This window comes from Ornithorhynchus anatinus, chromosome X1 (assembly GCF_004115215.2).
Source record: "Ornithorhynchus anatinus isolate Pmale09 chromosome X1, mOrnAna1.pri.v4, whole genome shotgun sequence".
NCBI lineage: Eukaryota > Metazoa > Chordata > Mammalia > Monotremata > Ornithorhynchidae > Ornithorhynchus > Ornithorhynchus anatinus.
The window spans coordinates 99,541,807-99,567,648 of record NC_041749.1 but is presented as its reverse complement, the minus strand read 5'-3'; the positions used below and the strand labels follow the sequence as shown (position 1 = coordinate 99,567,648).

The 25,842-nt window shown below is 42.4% G+C and overlaps 1 protein-coding gene across 1 annotated transcript in view; it reads left to right on the top strand.

The window, feature by feature from the left end:
• The window catches only part of CNTN6 (contactin 6), a 361,761-nt gene that overhangs the window by 332,596 nt on the left and 3,323 nt on the right, over positions 1-25,842 (top strand). Inside the window, exons 18-21 of the mRNA XM_029049898.2 lie at positions 654-888; positions 1,071-1,186; positions 1,911-2,097; positions 25,720-25,832. Coding sequence (XP_028905731.1) covers positions 654-888; positions 1,071-1,186; positions 1,911-2,097; positions 25,720-25,832 — 651 coding nt within the window. The remainder of the gene's footprint in view (positions 1-653; positions 889-1,070; positions 1,187-1,910; positions 2,098-25,719; positions 25,833-25,842) is intronic.

The following is a 25,842-nucleotide window of genomic DNA, read 5'->3' as shown; positions in this document are numbered from 1 at the left end:
GTTGTCCCACGTGAGGCTCACAGTTAATCCCCATTTTACAGATGAGGTAACTGAGACACAGAGAAGTTAAGTGACTTGCCCACAGTCACACAGCTGACAAGTGGCAGAGCCAGGAGTCGAACCCATGACCTCTGACTCCGAAGCCCAGGCTCTTTCCACTGAGCCAATTCTGAGCTCCTCTGAGGAAATGTCACATAATAAATAACCATACAGTTTATCTTATGCCGTCGAGTTGTCTCTGACCCATAGCGACTCCATGGACACATCTCTCCCAGAATGCCCCGCCGTCGGCAATCATTCTGGTAGTGTATCCATAGAGTTTTCTTGGTAAAAATGTGAAAGTGGTTTACCATTGCCTCCTTCCTCCCAGTAAGCTTGAATCTCCACCCTCGACTCTTTCCCATGCCACTGCTGCCCAGCCCAGGTGAGTTTTGACTTGTAGCAAATTGTCTTCCACTTGTTAACCACTGCCCAAGTTAGGAATGGTATGGGTACACCTCTGCTTGACTCTTCCTCCCTTAGCTGAGCCTAGTAGAATCCTGGAAACCCTCCAGGTGAGATACTGAGAGAATAACCATATAATAGTTTAATAGAATTAAGATGTAGTCAAAATATTTTGTGAATGGTTTACTAATTGATTATTCTGCCCAAAGTCAATTCCAGAAGAACTTCAAAATGGAGAAGGATTTGGATATACCATTATGTTTCGGCCTCTTGGATCAATAACCTGGACCAAAGCCATAGTGGCGTCAGTGGAAGCCTCAAAGTACACGTACAGAAATGAAAGCATTACACCCCTCTCTCCCTTTGAAGTCAAAGTGGGGGTCTATAATAATGAAGGAGAAGGGGCATTGAGCACAGCATCCATTGTCTACTCAGGAGAAGATGGTAAGTCAAGGGACTTCTCATATTTGTCTTTTCCTTGTCTTTCAATTTTTTATAGTCATTTAACTGTACTTCCCAAGTGCTTAATAGTGCTCTGCACACAGTAAGTGCTCAATAAATACAATTGAATGAATTTGCTTGTGAATGGGTATACCATATATTGATAATGTTTTCTCTGATTGCAGAACCCCAGCTGGCTCCATCTGGAGTATCTGCACAGAGCTTTTCAGCATCTGAAATGGAGGTGTCTTGGAGTGCCATTGCCTGGAGCAGACACACTGGACGGGTGCTAGGTTATGAGGTAATATTTACAAACTTTATTTCTCATTGAATTCAATACACATATCAACCAACAACATCCTATCACTACACAACAGCTTGAAACAAAGGTGTGAGCTTGGGCAAGTCACTTCAGTTCTCTGTGCCTCAGTTCCCTCGTCTGTACAATAGGGATAGAGACTGTGTCCAATCTGATTAGCTTGCCTCTAGCCTGGTGCTTAGTACACTGCCTGGCACATAGTAACGGTTTGACAAACACTATTAAATAAATATCCAAGACAAGAAGTGTTAAAATAATGCTGAAAAAGAGAACTTCTTTAGGAGATCTACTAAATGGCTAAACGTCTTCTCATCAGCAGCCTTGCCTGTGATTGTTCGAAACATCTTTAAATGGATAACCGCTAAAAATTCCAACCTTCAGAAGTTGTTGGGTAGGGATTGTCTCTGTTGCCGAATTGTACTTTCCAAGCACTTAGTACAGTGCTCTGCACGCAGTAAGTGCTCAATAAATAAGATTGAATGAATGAATGAATGAATAAAAAGTCCAACTTTTGCCATGTTGGTTCTAAATTTGTGTTCAGATCCTATCTAAATACTCAATCAGAAACGTTCATACCCAGTTTTACTCCCTGATAGTTTCCATTGAAAATATGCAGGCTGTCTTTGAAACTTAAGTTGAGGGCTCATTTTCATCAGCAATTTAGTAGGTAACAGTGAACTACTTGTTCTTTGCTTTAAATGAACAGGTCTCATACTGGACAGATGACTCAAAGGAAACAATTGCCGGTAAAGTCAGGGTCAGTGGAAATATAACTACCAAAAATATCACAGGACTTAAAGCAAATACAGTATATTTTGCCACTGTGAGAGCACACAACACTGCTGGAACTGGACCCTCAAGTACTCCAGTTAATGCCACTACTAAAAAGTCACGTAAGTACTTACGCTTTCTTTACACAATCAATAAACATGATGCAACTTTTCTACCAGAGTATCCAGGACTCCAGCCCCACCCTCTGAAGCTGCAGAAAGGAATCCCAATCCATCCCCCAGAATTTGTTCTATTTGTTAGCAGGACTGCTTCCAAAGGAAAGTAACTCACCAGCAGCCTCAGCAGGCTCTCCACTGTATCAGTAAGCCTCTCTCAGGAGCAATGAGGATATGTTGGAAAATGATGAAGTGACAGGGTTAATGACAGATCACTGGGAGAGGCTATTGCCTCTTTATCCCTAAAAAGTATCATCTCATCATCATCATGAGTATTTATTGATCACTTACTGAGTGTCATGCTCTGTACTAGGAACATGTCAGCATACAAGAGAAGTAAAAGGCCTAGTACCTGCCCTCAGGAAGCTTCCGATCCAGTGATTGTAAGTTTACAATTAACTGTTATGCTTTGCTTCTAGTACACCTATGTATGAACATAGCATAACTTACTTGCATTGTGTGCTAGAGGGTGTATTTTCCCCTCTTCCCCTAAGTCCACAATCTTAAAATGGTTCATTCCTTTCCCGATAGGAATAATTATGGAATATTAATTATACTGAAAATAGAATATAGTCTATAATAATGTATACAAGACATATTTGGGAGAAAAGAAATATATATTGTGACAGTTGATAGACCATAATTTCCCCTAAGTAACGTGTCACCTCCTTTTGCCACATTTGAGAGGATGCCTAGACTTAGTGCCTTGAGCTATTTACACCTTGATAGGGGTGTCAGGCTAGTGTGGCCTGAGAAGTGTCCCAGAGCATGCTGCTACCAACCCATGACTCTCAGCTTGTTAACCCCCACATGACATGGGAAACATCCAGGCTTCAGTTAAACAACTCTGCTCCTTAAAGACTGGTTACTGTGTCTTGGAGGAATGTAATAGTGATCCTTTCTAGGTTGTGAATTCTGTATTTACAGAAGGATTTGAGGATTGAAATGCACAGCAGTTGTATAGCAGGCTTAAACCAAATCCATAAATAACCAACTATCCCTGATCCAAAACTTGTTTCTTTCTTAAGCTAGAGGCAACTATCCTCCTGTCCCTTTCACCCCTGAAAGCCAGCATTATTCCTCCCTTACATCTCGCTTGTGGTCACACTGACCCCCAGGTTTTTCCTGGTAGCTCACCTGATTGAATCCTGAGCCTCCTTGTTGAGCATCAGCTCTCCACATTCATTACTAGTGAGAGCCTCAGATGATCACCACTCTGATGTCCTCTCTCCTCACAAGATGGCTCTAAAAATGTTCTAAAATGGCTCATGGGTTTTTTTTCCCTCCACATTCCTAGCACTTTCCTCCTTGCCCAAATCCTCCTTTGCAATTGGCTGGGCTCCAGCTGATATTCCCAGGTGAGTGATTAACATGCTATGCAAATGAGCTTTTTCTCTGGAAAAAGTACAAAAGACTAATTCCCTGGTCTAGAAATATTTAGCTTTCCCCCCATTTTCAATGAATTGGGGCTAGCCTAGTGTGACTGTCATAATGTTCTGATGAGATTTACATAAAATAGACTTACTCCAAGTTTTTATTGAACTTCAATAGGGTGCCTAGCATAGTAATGAGTATTGAAAGCATAGGCATGGCTCCCTTGCTCAGACTATGTCATTAGCGGTGAAGATTTCTAACTGATGAACCACCTAGGGTGTTCCATGAGGTGGACAGGCCCAGAGGAATACTGTATAATAGGTGGATAACGTGGTCGGCAAGACTTCATTGTATATCAAAGAAACCACCTGCTGGGTCATGGCAATACTGAACAGCACAGACACAGTGCTGCAGTCACTTTGGCCATAAATAAGTCCTGCATGTGTTGAAAAAAAAACAAACTTTTGCAAGCATTTTGCAAGATGCGGTATCCCTGCTGGCCAACTTGTTCACTGAACTTTGTGCCTGAGTTTGACCATGACTGACAGGTATCAGAAAGTGTGAGTGATGCTAAGCAAATTATTATCACTATAATAAGTTCCTTAGCATGGGTTCTGGGTCCTTAGACTGAGGCTCACCTGTCATTCCTGACTGGAGATTCCTCCACAATACAATATTGACTATGTTCTGGATTTGCACACTAAGGAAGACATGATAATTTCTAAGCTCTTTTCAGAATCAGCAAAGTGCTAGAAACTTGCAGTTAATCTGAAAGAGACCAATATTCTGAACCAGTTTTGGCCCCACTGCAAACCCTAAACACACCTATGGATCTCCATCTGGGACATAGAGCTGAGTTCTGCTACCTAGGCAACACAATGCTCAGCAAAGCAAGGATAGATAAGGAACAAGGAGAAGAAATCATGAAGATGAGTATGTTCTTTGGGAAAGTGGCAGAGTGTGGATTGAATAGTTTTAGTAGGATTCAGACCAGACTGCAGGCTTATATAACATTTTTAGTGTCCAGCCCTTTTGATGACTGTGACATCTGAACCTGCACAGATTCTGTATATGACTTCCAGAACAAATCCACCAATGCCACTTATGTGCAGTAATGAAGATCAAGTAACAAGACAGATTTCTAATGCTGGAAATGCTGCTAAAACACTAGCATCAATGCAATACTCGTCACATCATGGTTTTGCTGATCTGTAAATATAAGGAGAATGGACATCAAAAGTATATTCTAATTGCTTTTTGATAAAATGAAGTGGAGTAACCCAACAATGTGGCATAATGATGTGCATGTAGGACAGAGCAGCAGAAGAAATATCAGCCTGTAGTGCAGCAATTAGAAATAGGATGACTTTCTTGGATTAGAAGTTTTGCAAAGTTTGTTCTTTTGTTAATGAAATGTACATCGCCTTGATTCTATTTAGTTGCCATTGTTTTTACAAGATGTTCTTCCCCTTGACTCTATTTATTGCCATTGTTTTTGTCTGCCTGTCTCCCCCGATTAGACTGTAAGCCTGTCAAACAGCAGGGACTGTCTCTATCTGTTGCCGACTTGTTAATTCCAAGCGCTTAGTACAGTGCTCTGCACATAGTAAGCGCCTAATAAATACTATTGAATGAATGAATGAATGAAAACTGGCACCTGACATTGTAAGTGACAAATTCAGTAGTGCAGCAAGTGATAATCTTCAAATGCACATGATATGGAAGAGTGCATCAGTCAGGTTCATTGGTCAGCCTCATTCCCTCTGATAAAAATCTTCCTGTCATTAGCTTCATATTTGAATCCAAAATGCAGTTAATATATGGGAAGCACTGAAGGAGTGTGAATAATGGCAGGAATGATCAGTGGGTGCCAGAGAATTAGCAAAATCTGTGTGTGCAATGTGGTCGGGACTGTGGATTCCACATTGGCCTTTATAGCCACACATGCACTCGTTCATGTATTTCACTGTCAGGAGTATCTTCTAATATGAAGAATAACTATGCAGAGAAAGAGTGCAGCCTGGTTAGTCGAGAGAAGAGATTAAATGTAGTTTCAAGTCAGGAAGTAGATTTGGAGATAAAGTCCTTTCCACCTTTAATACATATTGTCCTGCCTATATAATTTTATGTGAAGAGATGGTTTTGTGGGATATAATCTAGAGGACCTTAATGCTATTAAGAACTAAGATGATGATGATGACGTGGAAAATACCAAATCAAACATACTCTCCTTGTCCTAAGCACCAATTTCCAACTAAACTAGAATTTTCTTTCCACTAACAACTTGTCATTTCTTAAAATGAAATGAAACATTATTTGAAGAGGGAAAACAGTATACAGACTGTTAAAAAGTCTTGAGGTACTTCCTTTGTAATTAAGGTGCTGTTGATGTTTCCATTATAATGGATGTTCATCTGGGAGTCCAAGTTTCAGTGTTTCCTTGGTCAGTATGTGAAGAATAACCCTAGGAAGAGAGTTGGGATAGGAAGTTTTTGCTCAAGAGCCAATTATCCAGGAGTGGCTTTTATAATGCATCACAAAAACTGCTTTCAAATACACAGTCACATAGAGTTCCACCACACACATTTTCCATCTAATTTATAGAGTGACTCATTTCTTGTAATTTGAAAGAAAACATATGCACAAGCTAGTTGCAGTCTAGTGAGCTTTTTGCTCCACTTCAGTAGGCTCAGATAAAAAGCTGCTGTAATGCTTTGGGTACTGTACTTGTTTCTCATATGCCTGAATAAAATGGGCCCGAATGTCAGAAGACATGGACCCTGAATTCATTTCTTCAGCAGTTTTCAATAAATGAATGGAGTTTGCATTTTGGAATGCTACCTTTCTGTATCTCCTCCTTAGTGGTATAAATATTTAGTATTGGCAACCTTAAAAGGAAGAAGGAGTATGAAAGAGAGTTTGCTTAGGTTTCTTTAACCAAAAATAGATTTGGACGCTCCATATTTTTAGTAGGTTGTCTCCGTTTGTTCAACATTTATCCAGGTTCCATCCTACCTATTCAAGATGACTCTGTTCCATCAACACTGAAACATTGACTGAAACAGATACAAAAGGACCCCTCACCAGCCAGAATCCTTTGCATGTATATATGTAGCTTCATTCATATAGGAAAGGTAAACTTTATCCATGTGCACTGATTGTTGTGATGAGTAAATTGAGGGATGATTGACTGCCCTTTCTACACTGTGCACCTTTATAGATCTCCCTTTGTGGTCCACATTTCACTGATAATACAGCCTTCTTCAAGTTGAGGACAGCATTGCATAACATCCATACACAAATATCTAGAAACTTTATAATTTAGCAGGCTATTGCACATAAAATGTTATCTATATGTGGTCATCTCATCTTTAAAAGATGACTCCACTGATAGTAAGATTCGCCTACAGATTTGCTGTTTGTAAGTGCCTTGTACTATTATAGCATTTGCTTCTTTGTCTCCTGATCCTACAGAAACTTGTACTTTAAAAGAGATGCTCCTTCCTTCATTGCAGTGTGCCAAATTGGTTTTCCTGCTGTAGTTCATTCCGATGTTGTTGGAGACATCTTAAAAGTGGTTTCCTTCATTCCCCTTTGTTTTTGGTCACTTCATTTCACTCACCAGATAGCAGTTATTTAGGTATCCTAATATCATTCATTCAAGAAATGTCCTACCAGTGAATCTGTATCAAGATCAATGTAGCTTCAAAGCTAAGTAAACTGACTTGATTCCAGGATTCCATTGCGTGTGATCCTTCTTACCACTTGATATTAAGTGTGGTATATAAGTGATACTTTCAAAACTGTTCAAGGAGTTGGATGTGGGGTTTGGGTGGGGCCAGGTCTTACAACTGAATGGAAGGGTTGAACAGGACTTCAGTTCTGTAGACTTTCAGCTTAGTCTGAAGTTTGATGCCATGTCGTCACCACACTCTAGCTGACAGTCAGTCTCCCAGAGAATATGCTGGGCAACAATACTTGGTTTTCAGCTGGTTTTGTCTATCATTAAATCAATGGACTGATTGCTGCCTGTGTAGCTGGATTCCATGATTACTGTGTTTTCAGTGAAAATCATTGGTTGTGTATATAAGGTTTCCCTGATGGTGGTTGATAAATTACCTCAGTTTTCTTCAGAATATCTTCAGATGAGAGTTCTAGGCTGATTCCACAATACAGTTCACAATCAACAAGAAATCATCTTGGATTTGTATCTCTAAGATACGGTCATCCACACAGAGAAATGCCTGAATGGTTTTAACTTGATGCATTGTAGTATCAGAACCATGTGGTAAAATTAGTATTATTACACCCTCGTAACAAAGCTGTCTAGAATAAGTAGAAGAGGATTGGGCCTAATACAAAATCCTGCATTAACCTATTGGCAGTGTGGAATTGATCTGGTTCAGGAGACCCCAGGCTCAGGTACAGTAACTCAGGAAGGGGGAAAGAGAGCCCTCAGAGCTGTAGGAAGAGAAGCAGGGGCAGAAGATCACCTCCTCGCCTGTCCTCTCCTTCCATTTCCCTTCCCCAGGTGGAGCCAGACCATCTCAAGAAAACCCAGGCCATGGTGGCTAATAAGCATGCAAATAGCTCTAAGCTTAAATTAATGAATAACCCCACCATTAATATTAATTAGATTAAAATATCAATAGGCAAGAGATTAGTAAATTCTAACAGCTGGGGGGTTAGCAAATGGCATGATGGGAGTAATGTGGCTAAGGGAACATAGGTAACAGTCAAGGCCAGGAGAATGGCCTGGGGGAGCCCAGTGTGGGAATAGTGAAGACCCCACACTGGTACACAGCTCAGAGTCCCTTAATCTGGTGAATGATCCCTGTACATGTTCAGGTACACAGAAACCCAGCCCAGAGGCCAGCCCTTACCAGTGAGGTGTGTGTGGTTGTGTGTGTGTGTGTGTGTGTGCGTGCGTGTGTGTGTGTGTGTGTGTGTATCTGGGTGGATTTGGAGAGAAGCTCACCCACAGGGCAGAGGAGGGACTTCAGGGTGTCAATAGCATAAGATCAAAGCCAGAGAAACAGTGTCAGTGTTGTTGGACACAGCATGGTATAATACAGGTTAATATGGCCCTGCCCAACCAGCCATACTATTGTGGAACAATCTCAGATTCCAGGTGAATTTCTCAAGAAGACCAAAAATACTAAAGAATTTCCAGATCTCTCATTTACTTATAATGTTGAAACTCTTTATAAGGTCTATGAAAGCTGTATGCTGATGCAGGGCTGGATTGATGCAAGAGTTCATGGGGATAAAGCCCAGGGATCCCCTTTGCTCTTAGCCGCTCCCAGCCCCACAGCACTTATGGACATATCTGAATTTTATTTTCTTTGTATTGATGTCCATCTCTCCACCCTTGACAGTGAGCTCATTGTGGGCAGGGAGTGTCACTGCTTATTGTTGTACTGTACTTTATCAAGCACTAGGTACAGTGCTCTGCCCACAGAAAGTGCTCAGTAAATACTATTGAATGAATGAAAGATTGAAATCTGTGCACCCCACAGTGTGGATCCCCAGCTAGATGAGCTGGTACTGCCACTCTTGCTCTCCCTGTGTCACCCTGTGGTCAGAAGCTGTAATTCCAAGCATGTACAGTCTACCGTATTCTTCAGCAGTCAAGTAGGACTTTGGTTAAGATCTTGCCTGAAATGTACAGTAGAGAGATGTCAGGATAGTTACTGCAGCCTTGACCATTCAATTAAAGTCTTTATATTGGCAAAATTTGAAATGTGTTCCCCAAATATTTCATACGTTGAGAAAAAAGTTCTGTAAATTTGAACAGTGTATCCCTTCCATGCATGTAGAAAAAATGATTAAAAAAAACTAGAGAAAAATGGAGGTGAGGAAATTCAAAGTTAAAGACGTAGATTTCCATATAACTATGTCTTCTTTCTAAGCTGGAGGCTTCATATCAGTCCTCTGTTTTTTATCATCTTCATTAGTCTGCCCCATGACAGTAAAATTATTTACATAGTGCTTTCTCCACAAGCATTATTCAGTGACTGTTAACATAGCCAAAAGGAAGTAGAACATCTGGATCTGGAAGTTATGCGATGATACATATTACCCTTGGTCTACAATCAGAACTCTACACCACAGGAGTTGAACAAGTGGAATATGTGGGAAATGAATACAAAATGTCTAACTACAAAGCTTCCCAGTTCTCTCACTTCTCTCTGTGGACTGCGGTTTTGTTTTCAAATGCTCTTCCTTCTCTGTATCCTGATCCTAACCTCATTTCATGCAATTCTGCTTTATACAACATGATTCTAATTACTCCTGTGATCCCTATAATTTAGCAGTGGTCACTTGGTTTTATGGCTTTTTCACCTCTGTCGGATAGAGATTACAGATTTTGAATTGATCTGACTACTCAATCAGACCTCTCATAACCCTTTTTTAAATCTCTCCAGTAGTTAACCTTTCCATTTCAATTAAATTATGGTTGTTTGCAGAGAGAAATTCATAATAAGAGATTTTTTTTTAGTTGCCAAGCATACACCTGGGGGATCCTCTTTGTCACTTTCACACTAGAAAGACTCACCAAGAGATGGTGGGGAAAAACATTCAAGCATTTCATAAAAAGCTTGGGTGTTAGAAAGCTGTAAATTTCATCCCTGCCTGTAACTTTGATTTCTTGCTCTCTTGAAGATACTATGTCATGTCTGAATAGCTGAATTTAACACAAAGTTAATTGAATTCCAAGTGGTTGTGATTTGGATTATTTTTCCCAAGGTATATTATCACAGACATGCTCACATTGAAGCTCATCTGTCACCTGAGTGTCCTCATCCTATGTATTCAACCAGCATGACATAGTGGAAAGAATACGGGCTTGGGAGTCAGAGGTTGTGGGTTCTAATCCTGACTCCGCCATTTGTCAGCTGTGTAACTTTGGGCAAGTCACTTCATCTCTCTATGCTTCAGTTACCTCATCTGCAAAATGGGGATGAAGTCTGTGAGCCCCACGTGGGACAACCTGATTACCTTGTATCTACTCCAGCACTTAGAACAGTGTTTGGCACATAGTAAGCGCTTAGCAAATACCAACATTATTATTATTACTTCCCCATGCAAACTGCTTCCAAGGTCTGGAGCAAGCGCTTAGAACAGTGCTTGACTTAACTAAGTGTTAATATCACTTAACAAATACCATAATTATTAAGCAGTATGGCCAAGCAGAAAGAGCATGGACCTGGGAGTAAGAGGTCCTGAGTTCTAATCCTGGCTCCCCCACTTGTCTGATGTGTGACCTTGAGCAAGTCACTTCACTTCTCTGGGCCTCAGTTCCCTCAGCTGTAAAAGGGGGGTTAAGACTCTGATCACCATGTGGGACAGAGACTGTATCCAATCTTATTATCTGGTATCTACCCAGTACTTAGTACAGTGCCTGGCACATAGTAATCGATTAACAAATGCCATAAAAGAAATAAAATATCTTCCCTCTCCTTATACGTGAGTGCCACTTAACTTGCCTTACTGTGCTTTGGGTGGCCCTGGTAATAGCAAGGCCCAAAGAGGTATGACTAAGACACAAGAAAAAAGGTCAGTAAGGCCATAGCAATCCGGCTGTTCATGTAATAGCTGCAGTCCAAATCCCCACTGTAAACACTGTCACATTACCAGGGGCTCCCAGAGTGATTCTTCACAAGCCTAATTGAAGATAGAGTAGATGGGCTTTCTCCCTTCTGCTCCTGGGAGGAAAGCATTGTTAGCTGTGTCCTTGAAGCGAAGGGAGGAATTGGATTCATTGTTCTTCTGTCACTGCTAGGCAATATTAGGAATTTTTAATTAGGCTGCAGCCGCCATTTTTAGAAAGCAGCTTATCTACCCAATATCCAAAGAACTGAGGAAAAGTTACACCTTTAGGCCACCTTCATTACAGCTGTGTGTTGTTTCACAAATATCACTCTATTGAAAGTGGAGAGTGATTCCACACTTTATACCTGGGACCTAAAATGGTATCATCTTACAAAATCAAACCATTAAATAGTATTTAAAGGCTATATTCTCCCCAGTGCCCAAATCATTCCCTCTTAGTAAATTAGATACTTAGGAATGCTCATTAACTCATTAGTAAACTAACTGGTCTCTAGTGGCCTGCAAAACGAAATGTGCTTGTTGAAGCCCCTAACCTACTACCAGTAGGCTCTGGAGAGATTTTGACTCACAAAATTCTCATATGCCTATTAGCTCAGGTTAGAAAGCTGAGATTAAACAGAAGATATTCTCCTACATTTTTTATGGTAGAAATATTCCTTAAAAATCATCTTGTGTTTTTTCATTTTAATCACTCACCAAATATAGATTCCTCAACAAAAATGAAAAGGGGAGATGTTTGTGGGGGAATGTGCATAAAGACATACCAATTACTATATTCCTTCATTTACTGAGAATTGATTTGATTTATCCATATCTTGGGAAGATTAAGTAATGTTTGTAAAGAATTTTATGGATGCTGCAAGCCCTTTCTGGCAAACCTACACCTGACAGATACTAGAACAAATTTATGAGTCGAAAAAATTTCTTCAGCCAATAATCCACCAAGTATACCAATAACCTACCTGAATCAGATCAATTGCTCATCCTTGCCAGTATTCTGTCCCAAAGAGTGGCAACCTACTGACACTGCCTGCACTATGTCTTATGGTAATATTTCAAGTGCTTACTGCCCACTGAGAGAAAAAGTGTTTTATTTTCTTTTATATTGAACCTAGTGGATGTCCCTCTGTCCTGATATTGTGGGGTCTGGTGAACAACAACTCCATGTTTACCCTGTTCATACCTTTCACAATTTTGTAGACTTAAATCATACCCCCTCAATCATGCATTTCCCCAGCCTGAAGAGTCCTGAGAGAAGCAGTATGGCCTAGTGAAAGAGCACAGTCCTGGAAGTCAGAGGGCCCTGAGTTCTAATCCTGGCTCTGCCACTTGCCTGCTTTGTGATTAGCAGTACAGTGCCTGTCACACAGTAAGCGCTTAACAAATGCTATTATTATTATTTTATTTTATCTTTGTGAATAAGCTTTTCCATTCTTCAAAGATCTCAGTTGCCCTTCTCTACCTCTATTATGTCTTCCTTAAGATGCAGCAACCAGAACAGCACACAGAAGCAGTACTGGTCATAGTTGGAACAGTAGCATTTATCAAACATCCATTGGGTGTCCTACAGAATAATGAAATAACCTCTGCCCACATGAGCTTAAACACACTAATGGAGGAGCCAAACATAAAGAAGTGGCTGTATCATGGTTTTACATTTTAGTGTTAAAACTTTGCCTTTTGGTTTTTTTCCTTTTCCTGATAGTAATCAGCATTTAATTAGCCAATTTATCTCCTGCCTCCCATTAAACTATGATTTAAAATAACAGTCAACAGTGACTTTGAGATATCTTCCCTGCATCATGACTGTGAGCCCCAAGCCCATCATCATGTAGTTGCAGTTTGGATTATTTTCCCTAGGAACATTACCTTACCCTTGACATTCACCCCATCAATGCTCATTTGTCATTTTTGAGTCCTGAGATCTTCAAGGAGTTTATGACTATTTTCATGGCCTTTGACCACCCAGAAGCATTTAGTATCTTTTGAAAACTGAGATTTCAGTGCAAAATCCCTCTTCCAGATTATGAAACAGAACATTAAAAGCATGGCCTAGGGGACAGAGCATGGACCTGGGTGTCAGAAGGACTGGGATTCTAATCCCAGCTCTGCCACTTTTCTGTTGTGAGACTTTGGGCAAATCACTTCATTTGTCTGTGCCTCAGTTACCTCATCTGTAAAATGAAGATTAAGACTGTGAGCCCCGTAATGATAATAAAAATAATAATTATGGTACTTATTCAGTGCTTACTATGTGCCAAGCAATTTTCTAAGAGCTGGAGTAGATACAATTTAATCAGGTGGAAACAGTTCTTTGTCACATCTGGGGCTCACAGTCTAAGTAGAAGAGAGTAGGATTTAATCCCATTTTCAGAGGGGGTAACCAAGGCACAGTGAAGTGAAGTGAGTTGCCCAAGGTCACCCAGCAGACATGTGGCAGAGCTGGGATTAGAAGCCAGGTCTTCTGACTCCTAGGCCTGTGCTCTATCCAGTGAGCACACTGCCTCATGGAACATAGGACATAGACTCTGTCTAACCTTATTAGCTTGTATCTACCCCAGTTCTTAGTACAGCGCCTGATACATAGTAAATCCTTAACAAATGCCATAAAATAATAAACAAAACCATTCCTAGTTGCCTATTTACAATTCACCATCCTGAAAACTGCCCATTTATCCCTACCCTTTATTTGTTGTAATTTAGTGGGTTTTCTTTTTCTGCAGAACATTCCCACCAATTTCATAGTTTTTTTTGTAAAAAACCCTTGATTTGAAAGCCTGTGATAGGTTTTCTTTTTTGAAAATGTAAATATATGTCTCCTGATTTTTTTTTTTTCTCCACATGCTTGTAAACTCTTTCAAAGAACACTGGCAGGTTACTGAAGCATGATTTCCTGTTAGAGAAACATTGTTGTTTTCATTAATTGACTCATTTGATCATATTTATTGAGCACTTACTGTGTGTAGAGCACTGTACTAAGCGCTTGGAAAGTACAATACAGCAATAAAGAGAGACAATCTGTGCCCACAATGGGCTTAGAGTCTGGGGCGGGGGGGAGATAGATATTAAAACAAGTAAACAGGCTTCAATATAAATAAATAGAATTTTATATATATATATGTATATTTATGTATATATATACACATTATATATATGTATATATATATATACATATATATATATACATAGGTATTGTGGGGAGAGGAGAGGGAGAAGAGCAAAGGGAGAGAGTCAAGGTGACATGTAATGGAGGGGGAACTGAGGAAAGGGGACTCAGTCTGGGAAGGTCTCTTGGAGAAGGTGCACCTTCAGTTGGGCTTTGAAGAGGGGAGGAGTGATTGTTTAGTGGATTTGAGGAGGGCAGTCGTTCCAGGCCAGAGGTAGGACATGGGCCAGGGGTCGGTGGAGAGACAGGTGAGATTGAGGCACAGTGAGAAGGTTAGCACCAGAGGAACGGAGTGTATGGGCTGGGATGTGGGAGAAGAGAAGGGAGGTAAGGTAAGAAGGGGCAAGGAGATGGAGAGCTTTGAAGCCAATAGTTGAGTAGTTTTTGTTTGATAAGCAACCACTGGAGATTTTTGAGGAGGGGGGTGACATGCCCTGAACGTTTCTGTAGAAAGATAATCTGGGCAGCGGAATTAAGTATGGACTGAAGTGGAGAGAGGCAGATGGCTAGAAAGTCAGGAAGGATGCTCATGCAGTAATCCAGTCAGGATACAATGAGTGATTGTGCTAACAGGATAATGGTTTAGATGGAGAAGAAAGGGCAGATTTTGGCGATGTTGTGAAGGTGAGACTGGCAGAATTCGGTAATGGATTGAATATGTGGGGTGAATGAGAGAGAGTAGTCAAGGATGACACCAAGTTTGCGGGCTTGTGAGACGGAAAGGATGGTTGTACTGTCAACCGTGACAGGAAAGTTGGGGAGAGGAAAGTTTGGGAGGGAAGATAAGGAGCTCTGTCTTGGACATGTTGAGTTTTAGGTTGGGGGAGGACATCCAAGTAGAGGCATCATGAAGGCAGGAGGAGTTGCAAGCCTGGAGGAAAGGGGAGAGAACAGGGGAGGAGATATAGATTTGGGTGTCATCCACATAGAGATGATAGTTGAAACTGTGCCAGACCAGGGAGAAGAGCAAAGGGATGACTAAAATGACCAATAGGTACATAAGTGCTTTGGGTCTGGGAGGGGGGAAGAGCAAAGGGAGCAAGTCAGGGAGACACAGAAGGGACTGGGAAATGAGGAAAAGTAGGGCTGAGTCTGGGAAGACCTCTTGGAGGAGATGAGCCTTCAATAAGGCTTTGAAGCAGGGTGAGTGGTTGTCGGATTAGAGGAGGAAGGCATTCCAGTCCAGAGGCAGGATGTGGGGCTAGGTGTTGCCAGTGAGATCGAAGCACAATGAGAAGGTTAGCACTAGAGGAGGGAAGTATGTGGAATGGGTTGTAGAAGAAGAGAAGCAAGGTGAGGTAGGAGGGGCCAAGATGATGGAGTGCTTTAAAGCCACTGGAGAGGAGTTTTTGTTTGATATGGAGGTGACCACCCCTGGAACCCTGTATATAGCTGGGACTTATATCAACAAATGCTTTAGTAATAATAATAGTATGTATTAAGCACTTATTGTGTGCAGAACATTGTAATAAGCACTTGTTTTAGAGCTGCTGTTTGTAGCACACTCTCCCAGGACTTTCACAACTTCCCCTCCAGGTTTGTTCAGAACTCTTGGGTAGATATTTGGTAATTTGTTTGCCTTTAGTATCAATCTGATCTAAAACGTCTTGTGTGGTCACCACAATATGATCTACTATCTCTAATTAATCAATCAATGGTATTGATTGAATGCTAATTGTGTAGAGCGTTGTACTAAGTGCTTGGGAGAATGCAACAGAGTTGGCAGACACATTCCCTGCCCACTAGAGGATAAATTTATAGTCTAATCTGTCTACTTGAAAAAACAGTTTGGTTGTGAATAGTTGTGGAGTTCATCTTAAATTCATCAAAATTATACCTGTTTAAACAGTCTAAACAGGAAGTGAAAGGGGGGGTTCAATGATTGAAGATATTTATGAATTATATTCCAATTTGGGGTTTGAATTTATTCTTGCCATAAGAACTTCTTGTTTTGCTATGAATATATGTTCCTTGAAAACCTGGTTGCATCTTGAATGTCTGTTTCAAGCTTATAAATTAGAATCCTTCCAGAATCTCTAGAAAGGTAATGTAAAGTTCCCTATGTGTTGCATACTGTAAAGTAAAATATCATTTAACTATTATTTAGTCACTGTTAAAGTAATTTAAAGCAAAACATCACAAAATACCATTTATTAATGAAAAGTTGTAGTAGGATTATGAATCTCCGCAGGTGGTTGTAGCAATAGAAGCTTATTCTGCTATGGTCCTGGTTTTTCAACTTTAGTGAAAATTTGTCAAATTTAGGTTGACCAGTGACTTTCTTCTTTACTTCATAAAGCACTTTGTAGTAAGCTAACTTCTTCTCAACACCTTTGTGTGTCTATGAAGTCCTCAGAAAGCATGTTACTCAGAGCCTCAAGTTATTGCACACATGCCTGATTGCCAGGGTTCCTGGGTTCTCTTTCCCACTATAGCCTCTGTCTCTGAAATCTCTCACCTTCACTCCCTCAGTCCCTTCATCTGTAAGAAACCACAATGGACCAGATCTTGCTGAGGGAGGAAGCTGTTCCCCGAGTGTAAATTGGGTGAGTACTCCCCTCCCAAGATGCTGCTACCTCCCTCCCCACCATCTTCCCTGATCCATCGCTGTTTCCATCCCCCGGTTTTGACTGGGGATGGGAAGCCAGGCTCCGAGCCAGCGAATGGGAAATGGCAGGGCAAGGGAGAGGGAGGTGGCAGCAATTTCCATGGTCGCTAATAAATTTAAAATTAACTTTAGAATTAAAAATTTAATTTCAAATTTTAGAGATTTAGAATGGTTAGAATATGTGTAAACAAGAACCAAAACACTGAACTATATAGCACAGTGCAATGCAAAGGGAGTGTGTGGGGTGGGGAGGAGCAGAGGGTTGAAGGGGATGTGTATAAAAACAGATGAGAATAGGGGAAGATAGTGTGAGGAAAGGGAAGGAGATGGGGGTGGGAAGAAAATTGGCTTTCCTGTAGTAATTGGCTTTAACACTGAGCATCATGGTGTAGTGGATAGAGCACGGGACTGGGAGTCAGAAGGTCATGGGTTCTAATCCCGGTTCTGCCACTTGCCTGCTGTGTGACCTTGGGTGAGTCACTTAACTTCTCTGTGCCTCCGTTACCTCATCTGTAAAATGGGGATTGAGACTGTGAACCTCATGTTGGACAACCCAATTTGCTTGTATCCTCCCCAGTGCTTAGTCCAGTGCCTGGTACATAGTAAGTGCTAACAAATACCATGATCATTGTTAGGATTATTATTAAAGCAGAACTTTCATATGGTGGGGAAGTCATTAGGAAATGCTCCCATTTGCCACTGATGGATCAGTCTCATGCCCATAAGTAGATCCACTTGGTCTTCTTTTCTCTTTTTAAATTCTTAATCCTGATGCCTCTTTCTTGTTCTACAAGTGTTGCCAGTGACATGGGGATGAGATAGGACAGGAAAGAAATGAGGAGAAGAACATGGTGGTAGCCCATCCCAGGGGTCAAATTGTTTTGTTTTGTCATTACACTGACTAATGATGCATAAATAGAAGAAAGAAATATAAAATCTAGAAGGCCACAATGTCCTCTGAGACACAAAGGTCCCAAGCACTGGTGTCACGGGAGCATATTTTTAGGTTGGCCTTCGGTACTTCTTTGTACCATTTTTTCCAGCTACCTCTGACTTCAATACAACACTGTCCATACTGTATCATTGATGCTGGTTATTACTGTTTCGATGCCTAGAATCCCACAACGTTGCAGGACCCCAGTGTTTGGGATGAGATCTTGCCATTCTATCATGGTTATCAGTCTCAGGCAGCACAGGTGGAACTTTTCAAGTAGTTTTATACATATATATATACATGCTATTGTTACTTTATCCATGACTCACTGACAGTAGTAGGGAAGGTTATTTGTAGGAAAGTGTTCCAGATTACTTTTAGTCATAGCCAAGATCTTTGGACAATTGAGACTTGTTGACATTTAAAAAGGGATTAGCACCAGTAGGTCCATAGACTACACAAAGTTCTTTGAAAACCTTCTTGCTGCTCTTGTGGTCAGCTTTCTCCATCCACCACCTTGACTGTAAGCTCATTGTGGACAGAGGTTTTTGTCTGTTATATAGTTATATTGTACTCTCCCAAGCACTTAGTACAGTGTTCTGCACACAGTAAGTGCTCAATAAGTACAATTGATTGATTAGTAGTAGTGAGCAAAACTCCGTATTAGGTCCTGGGAAAGAAATTGCACAGATGAGGCATAGACATGGTCCCTAGCTCCTAAGGGACTCACACAGTCTAAGAATAAAGGGAGAAAACATTGGCCACAGACATAAAGGTGAAACAAAAATTTGAAAGATAAGGATGGGGATAAATAGGATAGGAGCAGCAGGATTGCAGACACTTCAACAGCTCATACCAATAGAGAAATCACAGTTGCAGCTACAGGGATGGTCTTCCCAACATTCTAAAAGTTGAGAAGGCCTCACACTGCTGTTACTGTTTGAGTCCTTCCCAAGATGGAGCAGGAGTTGGTGGAAATTCTGATGGCATGGTGATGGGAGACAGCTTTTCTCCTCTGTGTAGTACCCTAATAGGAGTAAGTGGAGCAGTGGAAGACTCTGCTGCCTCTTGAGAGCTTCCTGCCCTGGAGCAGGGGCTGATGGGCACGGGGCAATTTCTGTCCTGTGTTTTAGGCCCCAGGGGTTGGTAATAAGGGGAGTGGTGGAGGGTTCACACTGCTACCACATTAGATAGTCAGATTTGTAGCAGCCTCTTAGTGTTCTGCTTGGTCACTTCTTTTACCGCAGCAGTAATGATCACTTATCCATAATGTTCGATTATGTGTGTCTTCCAGCAGATGCTTGGCCTTGCTCTCATTTTCATCGAACCCATCTTGGTGGTCTCTCTTGGCAAAGTCAAAAACATTCACCAACACTTGAATACTGACAGTACAATCTCAAGAATATGTTGGAATAGGAAAATGAGTAAATGGTCTGATCCATTCTGTTGGCTAGGTTACGGTGCAGGGTAGAGTCAAAGTTGGCATATTGAGCTATTTCATCGGTGGCTAGGATGATGTTGCCATGGCAATGCCAGGTCAACCTCAGTCTACTGGCCTCAGTCTGCTAATGTCATGACAATTTTCAGAAAGCATGGATGTTTCTTTAATAGAATGTATGACAGGATGTCATGGTCATACAATGAGATCATCTATTAGATGCCAGTGATTGAAGGCTGGGGGCATCATTGTAGTTTTGTGCTTTAGGGTCAGCTGGAACCCAGTTTCTGAGTTAACCAACTGATAACTCATTCATAGTAGGCTTGCAATAAATACTGATGATGATGATGATGATGATTGAGGAGTATTAGCTATGCAGGATCTAGTCTCACTATCTTAATATAAGTTAAAATTATAGATTTCAATGTACTTTCACCTTTATGAAATTCAAATTTAATTCAAACTTTGGGAAAGGAATGGGTTTAAGGTTTGTTATGATTTAATGTCCTATATTTCAAAGCGAATAGGAAAGAGCCCTATAGGTCACCACATTTTATATCCCAGCTTGACTATTACATTGTCTTTTGATTTGACCATTTTCTCACATGACAAAGAAAAATAATCAAATATTCTAAATCCTCACCCTTCACATGGTGTATACTGGGGCCCAAATCAAAATTGTCAAAATGCACAAAACCTCAATTTATTTTCTTCTGTGTCCTCTCCGCTCTGGCTGAAACTTTAGTATATCCAAGTTGGGGTTTTAGCTTTCCTCGCAGTGCAGCAAAATGATTCACTTTGGCACTAAGTATGGAGAGTTAAAGTGTCAGCCGGCATGAGGAAGACAGAGATGATATGAATCAGGGTTTGTGCATTTAGACCATTTCGATTTGCTCCCAGGAATGTACCATGAACAGGGTCATCTTTGGGAAGATTCTGCAGGAAGTGAGATGGGTTGAGGAGGGGCTTCTTTGCTTCAAGTAATTCTGGCACATGTAGTCCTAGGAAAACTGTTCAATGAGGGGAGAGCATTGCTAGGATTTCATGTCCCCAAAATGTTTGTCTCAGTTGATAGTAATGTTAGTGGAGTCCAACACTGTAAATAATGCTACTGTTGACATAATATAAAGTACTAGGTTGATGGCAGCAATAGCGAGGGCCTGCCTGCATCTCCACTGTCTGATGTGATCAGATAGCCTGCTTTAGGTGGGCCGGGAATGGATTTGGGGTGCCATTAGGTTCAGCATCACCCAGCCAAAAAATGGGACCTTAAGGGTGATGTGGTGGCAACTGACCAGCTGGAGGAAAGCAGAGGAGTGGAGAGAATGATAACTTCCCAGCAGTTTCCGGCAGGGCTACTATGTCACGGCAGTGCTTTACCTGAAACCTTCAGGTATTTCTGGCAGCAGCTGCACTGCTGAGCAGTCCACAGCTGTGCTCCAGGAGCTTCCCACTGCTACCACCACCACTGGCGGTGGCAGACAGCAGGTAGGGAGGCAGATGATGACAGACCACAGTGTCTCCAGTGGTGGTGTCTCCCCCTGACCGTATCTCTATATTGTCCTTTTGGTCTCCCACTCTGTTTATTATTGTATTGTACTCTCCCAAGCATTTAGTACTGTGCTTTGCACACACAGTAAGCGCTCAATAAATATGATTGAATGAATGAATGAATGAACTTCCCTTTCTCCTCCTCTCTTTACTGTTCCTCCCCATCCCTCTGGTCCTTCTCTGTCCCCTCCTAAAATGACAAAATTTTAGATCATCTGACTGCAGTCACAGGATTTCCTGACATTCTGCCATAAAGGAATGGTGGAGGTGTGGGACCCAGTTCATATGAACTGTGTGAATTGCCCTTAGAGCAGTTGAATCCACCATCAATTGCAGATTTCCACTAGGGGATAATCACTGTGTTCTGACCCTGACAAAATCTTGAAAGTATCAAGTCAGGAAAGTGTGCATATACCTACTGCTATGGTACTCTCTTTGTCTTCTCTCTTACTCTTATTTATGGACTTTGTGCTCAATTGATAATATCAATCAGTGGTATTTATTAGAGCTCACCTCCTCCAAGAGGCCTTCCCAGACTGAGCTCCCCCTTTTCCCTCTGTTCCCTCTGCTCCCTTTCTACCCCCCACTTCACCTCCCCTCAGCTAAGCCCTCTTTTCCCCCTTTCCCTCTGCTCCTCCCCATCTCCCTTCCCATCCCCTCAGCACTGTACTCATCTCAACTGTATGATCTGGCCACCTATTTCCTCACGAAAATCAACACAATCAGGTCTGAGCTCCCCAAAGTCACCCCTCCGCCTCTCCCCTCCCCCCCACCAACCCTCTCCCCTACTTTCCCATCCTTCCCTGCAATATCCTCAGAGGAGATCTCCTCCCTCCTCGCAGGTGCCACCCCCTCCACCTGCGCCTCGGACCCCATTCCCTCTCACCTTATTAAAACCATCGTCCCTGCCCTCCTCCCTTCCTTAACTTCTATTTTTAACCACTCAATCTCCAATGGCTCCTTCCCCGCTGCCTTCAAACATGCCCACGTCTCCCCCATCCTTAAAAAACCCGCTCTTGACCCCACTTCCCCCTCCAGTTATCGTCCTATCTCCCTACTACCCTTCCTTTCCAAAATCCTAGAACGAGTCGTCTACAATCGATGCCTAGATTTCCTTAACTCCCATTCTCTCCTAGACCCCCTCCAATCTGGCTTCCGTCCCCTCCACTCTACCGAGACTGCTCTCTCTAAGGTAACCCATGACCTCCTTCTTGCCAAATCCAATGGCTCCTACTCCATTCTGATCCTCCTTGACCTCTCTGCTGCCTTTGACACTGTCGACCATCCCCTCCTCCTCCATACCTTATCTCACCTTGGCTTCACGGACTCCGTCCTCTCCTGGTTCTCCTCTTACCTCTCTGGCCGGTCATTCTCGGTCTCCTTCGCTGGCTCCTCCTCCCCCTCCCATCCTTTAACTGTTGGAGTTCCTCAAGGGTCAGTTCTTGGCCCTCTTCTGTTCTCCATTTACACTCACTCCCTCGGTGAATTCATTCGCTCTCATGGCTTTGACTACCATCTCTACACAGATGACACGCAGATCTACATCTCCGCCCCTGTCCTCTCCCCCTCCCTTCAGGCTCGCATCTCCTCCTGCCTCCAGGACGTCTCCACCTGGATGTTGGCCCGCCACCTAAAACTCAACATGAGCAAGACTGAGCTCCTCATCTTCCCTCCCAAACCCGGTCCTCTCCCAGACTTCTTTATCACCGTGGATGGCACGACCATCCTTCCCGTCTCTCAGGCCCGCAATCTCGGTGTCATCCTTGACTCGTCTCTCTCGTTCACCCCACACATCCGATCCGTCACCAAGACCTGCTGGTTTCACCTTTACAATATCGCCAAGATCCGCCCTTTCCTCTCCACCCAAACGGCTACCTTACGGCTACAGGCTCTCGTTATATCCCGGCTAGACTACTGTGTCAGCCTTCTCTCTGACCTCCCTTCCTCCTCTCTCACCCCGCTCCAGTCTATTCTTCACTCCGCTGCCCGGCTCCCTCCGCTCCAAACAAAAACTCCTCACTCTAGGCTTCAAGGCTCTCCATCACCTTGCCCCTTCCTACCTCTCCTCCCTTCTCTCTTTCTACCGCCCACCCCGCACGCTCCGCTCCTCTGCCGCCCACCTCCTCACCGTCCCTCGGTCTCGCCTATCCCGCCGTCGACCCCTGGGTCACGTCCTCCCGCGGTCCCGGAACGCCCTCCCTCCTCACCTCCGCCAAACCGATTCTCTTTCCCTCTTCAAAACCCTACTTAAAAATCACCTCCTCCAAGAGGCGTTCCCAGACTGAGCTCCTCGTCCCCCTCTACTCCCTCTGCCATCCCCCCTTTACCTCTCCGCAGCTAAAGCCTCATTTTCCCCTTTTCCCTCTGCTCCTCCACCTCTCCCTTCCCATTCCCACAGCACTGTACTTGTCCGCTCAACTGTGTATATTTTCGTTACCCTATTTATTTTGTTAATGAATTGTACATCACCTTGATTCTATTTAGTTGCCATTGTTTTTACGAGATGTTCTTCCCCTTGACGCTGTTTAGTGCCATTGTTCTTGTCTGTCCATCTCCCCTGATTAGACTGTAAGCCCGTCAAACGGCAGGGACCGTCTCTACCTGTTGCCGACTTGTTCATCCCAAGCGCTTAGTACAGTGCTCTGCACATAGTAAGCGCTCAATAAATACTATTGAATGAATGAATCTTCCTGCAGAAACGATCTGGGCATGTCACTCCCCTTCTTAAACACCTCCAGTGGTTGCCTATCAACCTCCGCTCCAAACTAAAACTCCTCACTCTAGGCTTCAAGGCTCTACATCACCTTGCCCCTTCCTACCTCTCCTCCCTTCTCTCTTTCTACCGCCCACCCCGCATGCTCCGCTCCTCTGCCGCCCACCTCCTCACCGTCCCTCGGTCTCACCTATCCTGCCGTCGACCCCTGGGCCACGTCCTCCCGCGGTCCTGGAATGCCTTCCCTCCTCACCTCCGCCACACTGATTCTCTTCCCCTCTTCAAAACCCTACTTAAAACTCACCTCCTCCAAGAGGCCTTCCCAGACTGAGCTCCTCTTCTCCCTCTATTCCCTCTACCACCCCCCCTTCACCTCTCCGCAGCTAAACCCTCTTTTCCCCCTTTCCCTCTGCTCCTCCCCCTCTCCCTTCCCATCCCCTCAGCACTGTACTTGTCCGCTCAACTGTATATATTTCCATTACCCTATTTATTTTGTTAATGAATTGTACATCGCCTTGATTCTATTTAGTTGCCATTGTTTTTACAAGATGTTCTTCCCCTTCACTCTATTTATTGCCATTGTTCTCGTCTGTCCGTCTCCCCCGATTAGACTGTAAGCCCGTCAAATGGCAGGGACTGTCTCTATCTGTTGCCGACTTGTTCATTCCAAGCGCTTAGTACAGTGCTCTGCACATAGTAAGTGCTCAATAAATACTATTGAATGATTGAATGAATATATTTTCATTACCCTATTTATTTTGTTAATGAGATGTACATCACCTTGATTCTATTTATTGCTATTGTTTTTGTCTGTCTCCCCCAATTAGACTATAAGCCCGTCAAAGGGCAGGGACTGTTTATATCTGTTACCGATTTGTATATTCCAAGCGCTTAGTACAGTGCTCTGCACATAGTAAACGCTCAATAAATACTATTGAATGAATTTATTGAGTGCTTAACTGTGTGCAGAGCACTGTACTAAGTGCCTGGGAAAGTACAGTGCACCAGAGTAGGTAGACACATTCCCAAGGAGCTTACAGCCTAGAGGGGGACACAGACATAAGTGCTTAGGAAGTATAAAGCAATCAAGTGACACACATTCCCTATATCAGTATTAACTATGATTATAGTAATTGTGCTATTCATTAACTGCTTACTTATGTGCCAAGCACTGATGTAGATATAAGATAATCAGATCAGACACAGTCCCTATCCCATGTAGGGCTCACAGTCTAAGCAGGGAGGGAGAATAGGTATCATTCCCCTTTTACAGATGAGGAAACCTAGGGCCTCAATTTCCTCCTCTGAAAAATGGGAATGAGATAGACTGTGAGCCCTGTGAGGGATAGGGAATGTGTCCAATCTTATAATTTTATATCTACCCCAGTACTAAGCATAGAGTAAGCACTTAATAAATGCCATAATAATAATAAAAAATAAAGTTTATCTTGGAAAGAATGAAGAGAGCATGTTGGAGGGTAGCAGATGAATAGAGCAGATATGTAAAGTGGGCTGAGTTGATGGAGAGCCTTGAAACCAGTCTAGTCTAGACATGATATTACCTGAATATGAACTAGAGGGTTGCTATTTGGGTAGAGACGAATGTGGATCCAGGAGATGTTGTTCAAGAAGGACCAGCAGGATTCAGCAGTAGATTGAAATTGCTGTCTTCCGTAAGGGGAATCTCACCTAAAATTTCCTTTTCAGACTTAAATAGGTTCCCCTTCCCAAGGAAGTCTAGCTTTCCTAAGTTCCATCTAGGCAGGTCAATGCACTTAGAGGAAAAGTAGGCACAATGTGAAGCCAAAAGAATTGCAGGGAGGAGAGTGACACTAAGATAAATTGAGGGGTTAAAATGCACTGACTAGGAATGGAACCACAGCAGATGAATCAATCAATGGGTATTTATTGAGCATTTCCCATTTTTAGAGCACTGTACTGAGCAGTTTGGTGTGTACAGTAGACACTAATCCATACCCTGAAGGAGTTTACAATCTGACAGATTTTGCATATTTTCAGAACGTCAAAAAGCCTTTGTTCTTTTATAATGAAATTAAAAGCATTTTAACTTCTAATGTGAATCTGCCTTTACTTATTTTTACATTTGGTATGTATGGGTCATTCGCCAATGGATTCTTAGTTGGATCTTGTGATTCTTTTTTCAAAGCCCCCAGCCAACCCCCAGCAAATATTGCCTGGAAACTGACAAACTCAAAATTGTGCTTAAACTGGGAACATGTCAAAACCATGGAGAATGAGTCAGAAGTGTTAGGTTACAAAGTAAGTAGAA